Raw genomic sequence first — 10,628 nt, forward strand, 5'->3', positions numbered from 1 at the left:
GCATCAGTACCTAACTTATCCTGCATCTTCTTAATCAAACCTGCAAAAACTGGCAACTTGGGGGCACCGAAGACATTATAAGATTAATTAGTCAAATGTAAGTCCAAAATTCCCTCTCTTTTAACTCTATTTTTGGTCCCTACCACCTACTATCTGTTTCTTTATCTGCTAAAAGCTCCACTATGTTCACCAGCCAGTTGCCAACTTTGTCTGCTGTTTGTTGCAAAGCAGGTAGGGTAAAGTGGATTTTTGGAGCTTTTTCACAGAAAACAGCTGTCTGCTGTGGCTAAAAATGACACTATGACAGCAGACAGAGCACACCAAAACAGGCAGGACAGCTGAACAACCTATAAAGCTCTGAAAAGTCGAGGGGAAAGCTGCAGATTCAGGTGATAGTTCTCTTTATCACCATGAGCCATCACTTTCACACTGTTGCACCGTTTTCACATTTAGACTACATTTTCTCTATACTGATCAGCTCTGAATTGTATGATCTGATCACCTCCCCCTGCTCGCTCAGCTTACTCAACACTCGTTGCCATGGCAACGGTTGGCCCAATCCTCACAGCAATGTGTTTACGTGCTTGGGCAATGACCAAACAGGAAAAAGAATAACTCCAAAATCCCCCCCCTCCACCTCCATGCTCCAATAACTTTCACAGCTTTTTCCACTGGTAAAAATTTCAGTGAGGAAGAAGAAGAAGGAGAAAAAGGTGAGAAAGTGAAGTGGCTGAGTTGGGAGAAGTGGAAGTCACGTTAAGTCATGTCTTACCTTCAGAGTGTACTTGTGTAAGTCCCAGGTAACAAGTACAATATAAAACTGTACAGAGCAATAGGGCTCTCCTAGAAGAAGAGAAGAGAGGAGGTTAGAAAGAGGCAGCAGTCGGTCACACAGCACTGAATTATTTAACTTTTTGGTGTTTATCTTTTCTATTTTGTAATAATACAATTATAGAAGTTGGTAAACCATTAATAAAGTTTCACAGGTTTCTCACTTTCTAACAAACCAACCCAACAACCCATCTTTTATTTTGTGGACAAAGGTTGATGTTCCTGAGGTTTCGCTTCCGACTCGTATGCATCTTCGCCCCAGAATTATTCAGAATTTCATGCCATTTATTCACATCGCTGTTGGTGTGTAAAGACCTTTAATCATGAAGTCCAACAAATGTGTCCAGGCAGCCAAACAATACAACAAGTCAAAGGTTGTTTTTTACAGTCTTGGCAGAAGTGTGGAATCAGACTTGAATCACAAATTTGATGACTTTAGAGTTACAATCTATTTACCTGCATTTCCTATATCAACTAAATACCGCAACAGAGGACAGAAACAAATAAAATTCATACTGTTGTGGTTGTTTGGTGCGAGGGATCACTTTTTAGCTGCATGGTTGCAGCACATGAAGCGTGGCTGCACAGTTGCAACCGTTACTGGTTCTATTCAACCTCTGTTGCATGTCATACCCCTCTCTAGTGCTATATGCTATGAAAGTGCAATGTCAGTACTGCTTTTTTAGGATTAATTCAGTTGCACTTCCTTTAATAGACTTTTTCTGACAAAAAAGCATGCATGTTTTGTGTAAATGTACACTATTGCCCATAGTGTTACTCTGTTGTTAAAATGGCATTACATTTGGTGACTTACTTGTGACTTGCATAACCATGACTTGATGTTATCTCTGTTAAATGGTTTATTAGCCATTAATAAAACTATTCATTTTATCACCTTTATAAATGGTGCCTTGTTAAAAAAGGGTAACAATAATTGGAATTGCTTGCATACGGCAAACATCAGGAACATCTTAAGAAAGGGTTTTAAAAAAGACAAAACAGCCATCATTAGGAAATCTATGAGTTGTCTCTCAATAAGCCTCAAAATTATGAAATATACCAAGATAACAAAATGGTTTAATCTGTTTTTACATTAAAACCAAAACACAGATTCAGACAAACCCACATGCTTTCGCTTGAGCCACTGATACCATGTGAAAAACAAATGGGAACTGGCTTCTGCAAAAGCACTTACAACTCAAGACGAGCACCTCTCTCCAAAACACACACACACACACACACACACACACACACACACACACACACACACACACACACACACACACACACACACACAGCTTCAAGTTGCGGTTTGTAAAGACAGAAATACTATGGTACACTTATCCATCAACTCTCCTCCCAAAACCAACACACACACACACACACACACATGCGTGGACAGAAAACAGAAAAATGGTCCCTCTCAACGCCCTCACTACATCCAGGTGTGCAGCAGAGCTGAGGGGACTGATTGGCAAGTGGACTGAGAGCTCAGTGGGGGACCGAGATCTGGTGACAGGCAGGGGAGCCACTGTTTACCGCTGGAGGTCATCCAGACACACATGGTCACACACACACACACGGGAGGAGGAAATGTGTATAGCAGCTGTGGCTGAAGGGTGAGAGCGGTGCAGGAGCAGCAGACGGCGGCGTGGGCTCCAAAGACATACATGTGGGAAAGACGCTAACTGTGGCACAAACATATTTACCTGCAGAGATGTGTCTGTGGTATCTCTTTAGAGATCTGCAAACAACCTCCGCACTAAACCGCCGGCTGCTTCCCCCGCCGGCCTGTGTGATCATAATCAGTGGGTGTGTGTGTACATATCGAAGTGCGTGTGAGTGTGTACATGTGTGTTTGTGGCGTCTGTGTGTGTCTGCCTCTCTCCGTGTTCGTAGTTGCTAATGAAGCTTCAACACAATCAACCTCACACACAGCTGGTTGTGGTTACTCATGATTTTTACACTCTTAGAAATACAGGTCCTACCTAGAACCATAAAGGGTTCTTTGGCTTGTCCCCAGAGGAGAACCCTTATTGGTTCCTGTTAGAACATTTTGTTAAGGTACCACATGAAACCCTTTCAGAGTGTTCTACCTAGAACCCAACATAAATTCTATCCAAAACCTTTCCACCTTTTATGAGTGCCAATAAGAACCCATCCAAGGGTTTTATCTAGAACACACTGAAGAGGTTCTACTGAGAACCTTTCTATAGTCCAAGGGTTTTATCCAGAAAACACAGAGGGTGGTCTACAGAGAACCCATTCATATTGGTACAAAAAACCCCTGGTCAACCCTTGATGAAAGAATCCTCAGAATTTCAACAATCCATGGAGAACTATTTCTTCTAAAAGGGTTCTTTGGAACCCCTGCTTTAAAGAGTGTAGAGTGTGTGTGTGTGTGTGTGTGTGTGTGTGTGTGTGTGTGTGTGTGTGTGTGTGTGTGTATCTGCCAGACTCCCAGCTGGTTACAGTCTCACTCAGTGTCTTATCAGCTGAGGAGAGATCAGTTTTCTGAAAATGAGTCATAAGTGCTGCAGCTCATTCCTCTGTCCCTCAGGCTGTTTACATCTGTGCAAACTGGACCAAGTTTCCTGGGAAACAGTGCCGTTTTCTTTGGCTTTTGATATTAAAAGTTCTCGGTAGCTTGTTTAGATTTTCATTAGCGTGCTTTCTGAAGTAAATGTGACCTGTTGGGATTTTTATTCTTCTGGAGAATTTGTAGGGGAATTTCTGCACAATGGACATTTAAATGTGTGGCTCTGACATTTGAACACTGACCCTGTCTGGTGTGGTTTTCATACTGCAGCAGTGAGCAATGACAAGACTCCCTGAGGGGAACCTCAGCTAAGCTGAGTGGACAAAATACAGGCTGGATGAACAATACCTCCTCCTAAGTCATCCAGTAAACCAATCTAACCTACATATTGTCCTGTAAGCCACTGAAGCCAGTGACTGAACTCACATTTCAAAGACAAAAGGGGGAAGAAGCTCCTCTGTCCTGCTGATAACATCTTTCTCTACTCATTGAACTTCAGCTCATCTTAACCAGGGCTGCAACTAACGATTATTTTCATTATAGATTCTTTTATTGATCTTTTAGTCTATAAAATGTTAATTCAATTTTGAAAAATGCTCATCACAATATCCCAAAGTAATGTCTTGACATGTTTTTGTCCAACCAACAGCCCAAACCCTTTGCAATCAAGAAAAAAAGTCCAAGTTCTCTAATATCAGCTTCTAAAATGTAACTATTTTGTGTTTCTTCAGGTCAGGGATTCCCAAACTTTTTCATGTGAGATGCACATTAGACCATAGACGCCCAGTTTGAAAGAATTTTGTTCCAAGGAATCCCCTCTGAGTAATTAAAAAAAAAACATGATTTGGGCGTTAATCAATTTGTGATAGTCAATCAAAATGGCCAGCCTTATTTCTTGCTTTGTTGGTCAAACTTCTAAAAAGTTAAAATATTTGATTCTTCCTTTTGCTGGGGACACCTTACAACCCACTCAAGACCCCTTTTTGGTCCCAGGTCCCCAGTTTGAAAACCGCAGCTAAACAGGAAAGTGAATTTAAATTAATTGAAAGATATATAATCAACAATGAAAGCAGTCGTTAGTTGCAGTCAGCTTTCATCTCTCTATCACTGGTTTTCAAACTTTTTCCGGTCAAGGACCCCGAAACTAGCACAATCAATAGACCTCTTTGATAGGATATTGTCCTCGATCTTCATCAATACTTTTGCTTTTGGATGTTTTATTTGGGCATGTCGTTCATCCACTGTCTTCCTTTTTCCTGTCCTCTCAAAAAATAATGGCATGAAAGGCCCAAAAAATGTTTAAGTACAGGAAATGTATGAAATACATGATCAAAGTAGTCATACATTCTGTCATTGTGTTTCTTATGGATGGAAAATAAATTATTCCCCTTTTTGCTGGGGACCCCCTGGCAACCCATCAAGGACCCTTAGGGGTCCGCAGACCCCACTTTGAGAACCACCCCTCTAAATGACAAAGATGCGTAGGGCAACATTGTACAATCTGCAGCAGTAACCTACAGATGAAAATTCAAAGCCAATTTTTCTGTTTAGCTGCTGAGTTTCCTGGCATCATTGTCTCTTTTCCTCATGTGTAAACTCTGATCCTAACCTCTCGACCCCCCCCCCCCACCAAAACCACCAACCACCCCCCTCCTCCTCCTCCTCCACACGCACTCTCAAACAGCAGGCCGTCTGTAGGCCGGCGACCAGTCAAAGGTTGAAAGAAAAAAAAAAAAAGAAGAAAAAACACTGAGAAGCCTGTATAGTTTCCGTTTCTTTTCACAAGTTTGGACCACTCAATGATTCCCTGAAAGGATTTCCCAAAGGCGATCCTGCCCACTGAGCACACACACACTCACACACAGTGGAAAATTCCTATTGATGAGCAGACAGTAACAGGCTGATGAGGAGGAGAGGGTGACTGACATGTAATAACAGCAGCAGTGCGTGTATTGTCCATCATCTGTTCTCTCTGCAGTAATCTCTCACTTCAGACTGTTTACTTTCTGACTAATTCCTACTTCTCAAATGACTTACATCAGTCCTGTTCCAGCCATTATTCTCTGTAACAACAGATGAAACATAAAATAGCATTGTGACTCATTGTGACATCCCCCTCAGCTACTGAAACTGCAGGTTAGAACAAGAGGGGTTGACTCATAAAGTGTCTATCTGGCTTTATGTTACTTTTTTTAAATTATAAACTCTTTTCCCTTAGTTGTTTTTTTTTTCAGTGAAAAAAACTGTCAGAATATACCAACGCATTGCCCAAGAATAATTGCATGTGAAGGTCCAAGAGTGAGACATAAAGGGCGACCCCATGTGGACATCTGGTGAATGATTCTCCCTGCAGCTATAACACCTCTCAGGTAGTCTGTCTGTAAATGAATAATGTCTTAGCAGCAACTGTTGGGCGTTTGGTCAATTTGTGAGGATAACAAACTCCTCCAAGGGTCATTTTTTATATATTTTTTTGCTAATGACTTTTCTGTAAAACATCCAGGCAGGTGTGATGAATAAAGCTGACACCATTAAGCCAGTTTGTTTTAAATGAAAACCTAGATTTTCCTACTCCCTGGATGACTGCATCCCCTCTATCTCTAACTTAACCAGATGTTCACTGCGCAGTAAATCCAGATATCAATCTACAGTGAAAATGACGCACGCGTGTGTAAATAAATGAATGAAGGCATAAATGAATGAAAGCATGAATTGTGCAACAGCTGGCTGATGCCTGTAAAGTCAACACTGTAGCACAGGCAAGAGCAAATATTTCGGTCCATTTGCTGCAAGAGCCCGATTTGTTTTTCACTGTCTGTGAAGGTCTGCGCTGTAAACACATGCATAACTACAACATCTGCATTTTATGTCACCGAGCCATAAAACTGGTGTCAGCTGCAGATGTTTTGTTAAATATAAGTGGATATTGCTGAGGGGGACTATTGCAAAGGCTGATGTCATAGTTTTTGCAAGCATTTTCTTTACCGTCGAGTGTCTCCATAAACAAAATCTCCTTTTAACTACCCTGCGTAAAAGTGGCTGTGGACTGTGAATGCGTAAAGCGGAAAACATGGAAAGCATCCTAACAAAATGATGCTGATGGACCTCTCGTGAAACTTTATAGGTGTGAATAATTGCCTGTTTTACTTCCTCTGACAGATGAGTGAGTTTAGTAAACACAATATGGCACAGTTCCTGCATGCACCCATTGTGTATTTGCACAAAAAAAAAACCCTTACAGGCATTTAAATTAACTTTACATTTCTCTGCGCAATCAAGAAATATTAAATGTATCCCCCGCACATTGCTTCCAAATTAACGTGGTGATTATTCTTGGTCTTTTTGTCCCGTTGAATGAAACTTAAAAATAGGAAAGAAAACAAACATTTGGACAAATCGATTCATTCTGGTAAATTTATGGTGAATGTCATGATCCAAACCAAACAGACCCCATACAGAGGCTCACTAGTCCCCAGTGGACTCCTCTCCTGCATGGTGAGCTGGACCACAGCCAGCCGGCACATCACAGGTACAGTAACAGTACGCACATGGAGGCAAACAGCTCCTTAAATTGTACCTCTCAGTCCCCAGCCAGCTCTGTCCAACATCCTTTCATCAGCGCACACAGACGGACACAATGAAATATAATTTTTTAAAAAAGGTACTTACTTTGTGTCTAGATGAGAGGTTCTGCAATCTCTCCTTCGGGTGCCTAAATTCATTTGTATTCATTTGTCCTGGCAGTCAAAAACCTGACCGTTAATCACAGCGTGACTCCTTTGCAAGGGGGGCGGCAGAAGACACCGGTCGCCGTTTTACGCATTTGACAAGCTTGAGATGAAGTTCCAGAGGGAAAAACTCATGTTGATTTGCCTGTCAAGCCCGACATAAATTCCTTCTGGCAGGCTGGTTTGACAGAGAGTTTTCCTGTGCGGTTGTCTGTCGATATTCCCCTGTGTTTCATTCATTTATGCCGATCCAGATTGAGGGACGCGCAGCCCGGAGAGAAAGCTGGGTTCGTTTTGGAAGGGGGGTTACGGAGTCAGGAGCGCTGGACTCATCCCTTTCCTTTTTAAATAGGCTTTCTGTGGGTAAAGCGATGGCAAATGCACCGCACGGCCAGGTGTCAAGTTACAAACCCAGCGGTTGCATAGAGCAACTACACGCCTTCTCCAGGGGGTGGCCACATGGATCCTACCCAAAGCCCCATGCACCGGTAAACCATATGAATGAAGCACGGTGACACACGGTGGGCAGCGCTTCACAGGCTGGATGCAGCCGAACAGGGACGCCCACAGCTCCTCCAGAGACTGTCCTTTACAGTGCTTTTATAGTACCCAAATCATACTGCGTAATAAAATATTACTTTAGTAGAAGTGAAAGTCACCCATGCCAGTGACACTTGAGTCTTAGAGTGGATTGCACCAGCTAAGAAAAAACAAGCAGGGCTCAACTTTCCATTAAAAACTAATTTAGTAGGATAAAATTACTGATGTAAACCAAATTTAAACTGAGTTTAACCAGTGGAGATACTAACTTACCCAAATTAAATAAATAAAAAATAAATTTGAGTGCTGTCCTGACCTAGTAAAGGAGGGGGGAAATGGTTAATTATGGTTTATGTTTTTTAGCTTGCTAAAGTAAACGTTATGTTTGCTAGCTTGGAAAAAGGTTAGGTGGAAAACTGCTAACTTAACATTGATTACTAGCTAGCTAGCTAGCTAAAATGTTGCATTGCTTGCTGTTAAAAATATAAATATTTTTTGCTATCAAATTAAAATTTGAAAAAAAATGTTAGATTGTTTGCTATCTAACTAGAAAGTTAAAAAAGAAGTTATACTGCATGCTAGCTAGCTAAAACGCTAACTACGTGTTATATAGAACCTTCTGGTGCTAACGTCATGATGGTGTAGCTGTGTTAACTGGAGGCAAAACAAAGGAAAAACTGGAGACAAACACTGATCACCTCAGAGTAGTATGTCACATAATCAAGATAAAATCTTATCTTGTTGTGTTCTTGGTTGCCAGAATCGAAGTAGTTATGGTTCAAGAAGTTTTACTGTATAATAACTGAAGACAATATGGTTAAACATAAAAAAACAAAAGCTGGGAGATGTGTGCAAACTGCAACAAAATAAACAAAATTAACTCACAAAATGAAATGAAAGGAAGTGTTCTCAATCCTCTTTTGCTTATTAAACAGGAAAAATACAACCATCACCTTCTGAATTCAGGTTTCTCTCTTTTACCAAACTAAGATGAACTTTAATCACCATAATTCCATAAAAAACACACTTCATTTAAACATGACAAACAGAAACACAATAAATCGTAGAGCTACACCTGACGGTCAGCCAGTCTGCTCCAGCCTGTTTAATGTTAACTTTTTCAAGTCACACTTGCGATCCAGGAGAATTAATGATTGTTTCTTCAAAATGTTGCTAAGAAATAAGCCGACACAACTTGCTAGTTAGTGTTAGCTAATGTGTTTAGGGAACTCTTTTGCCTCCACACAAACTCTGCCCACAAAAAAGTCAAAATATTTACCAACTGAAAAGGGATCTATCATTTGCTAGGTAGGGAAAAAAGTTGGTTAGCCTAGTTTGCCTTCTTAATATTGCTTGGCAGAGAAATTCAAATTTCTCCTTTAAGGAAAACTTGTTGTCCGAATTATCAACTGGACTGGAAGAAAGAAGTGACACATCATAAGACTCACCTGTGTTTAGTTCATCCCTTAACTTTCTACAAGAAATCCATCTCAAAAAGTTAAACCTCCACAAGTGTAAGTTAAAGTTGATACTGGATCGCATTTTAAACTGGAGTTCAAAGTTTTGGTCAAAACAGAATTAAATTTAATCAAGTTTTAGAGTGAAAACTAAAGAGGGGTTTTAATCAGGTTTAAAAATGAATCTTTGTTGGTATAACCCACCCTTAAAGTATCGGATATTAAATGTACTTAAGTAATTTTCTATCTATTAAAAGTACAACTAAAAGTAAATGATACATATATATATCTATGCATATGTATATGTACATTCACTGGACAGGAAGGATATTCAAAATTGTAATCTGAAATGTAACAGGTAACTAAAGTTGTCACATATTTGCAGTGGAGTAAAAAGTACAATATTTGTCTTTGAGCTAAAGAACATTACTTAAGTAAATGTACTTAGTTACATTCCACCTCTGATTGCATGTGAGAATTTACCAGCAAAAAAGAGGGTCAGTACTTGTCTGTGAACTTGGCAAGCATGACTCAACTCCCTTTGGAGTAAATGAGAGGAAACAAGAAGGGGGTTTTGAAAAAGATATGACTAACCCACTGCAAAGCACAATGATGTTTAACATATTAATATTAGTCATTTTCTGGAAAAATCTCACTCGCACACAAAAGTAAGAGATAACAGTCCAAAATCTTAGGCTGGTTCATACAGATATTTTGCAGCATTTCCAAATGAGACACATCAGTGTTGACATCGGTCCTCTTGCCCATTGTGTCGGTAGAAGTGTTAATGGAGACGGAGCAGCACCTGGATCAGCTCCCATTACCTTAAGAGGGGTCACGGCCCGACGCAGGATAAGACCTATACCAAAGACCTCCACACAGCCACAAGAGCCAGTAATTACCACCCGACATCTGTTTGAGATGTTTACTGAATGTGTCTGCCTAACAGGGCAATAAGACAGTTTGTCTTCCTTAAACATGTGTGCTGAGTTACTGGAGGGGGATTCAACACTCTTCATAAGAACTATTTCTCAAGTTTAATGGATTTCAGGTGAAAAACACTCACAGCAACGTTTGTGGATTATTCAGAGTAACATCATCAGTGTGTCTTGAGAGAGTTATAGTGAAATTATTAAAGTGTGTGTGGGATGTAGTGGCATTGATGCGGACTGCAAACAATTTGTCTCACTGATTCTAATCAATGTTGAACTTTAATTTATTTATTTATTTTTAAATTCTTCTGGGGGCTTTATGCCTTTATTATGAAAGGGACAGTTAAAGATCAGACAGGAAAAAGGTCATCTTCCCTCTTTTTTAGTTTCCTTGATCTAGATCCAGTGTTGGGTTTGTCCATTCTGGGCTGCTATAGAAACATGGCAGCCTCCGTGGAAGAGGACCTGCTCCCTCTGCAGGTATAAAAGTAATGATAGAAGATAACGAAAAAAACACAATTATGATCATTTTCAGGTGATTATACACTAGTGAAAACATACTTCTGAATATTATACTCTATTTCTGCCATACTGTGCCAAT

General features: G+C 40.3%; 1 protein-coding gene across 1 annotated transcript in view; it reads right to left on the reverse strand.

Annotated features, from left to right (window-relative positions):
- col27a1a (collagen, type XXVII, alpha 1a) overlaps nucleotides 1–7,428 on the reverse strand; it is a 110,509-nt gene extending 103,081 nt beyond the window's left edge. The window contains exons 1-2 of the mRNA XM_084745830.1: nucleotides 7,040–7,428; nucleotides 773–843 (exon numbers count right to left, since the gene is read on the reverse strand). Coding sequence (XP_084601956.1) covers nucleotides 773–843; nucleotides 7,040–7,092 — 124 coding nt within the window. The 5' untranslated portion in view covers nucleotides 7,093–7,428. The remainder of the gene's footprint in view (nucleotides 1–772; nucleotides 844–7,039) is intronic.
- Between the last annotated feature and the right edge of the window lie 3,200 nt (nucleotides 7,429–10,628).

The sequence above is a fragment of the Lutjanus erythropterus genome, chromosome 20, assembly GCF_056507025.1.
Source record: "Lutjanus erythropterus isolate fLutEry1 chromosome 20, fLutEry1.hap2, whole genome shotgun sequence".
NCBI classification, from domain to species: Eukaryota; Metazoa; Chordata; class Actinopteri; order Lutjaniformes; family Lutjanidae; genus Lutjanus; species Lutjanus erythropterus.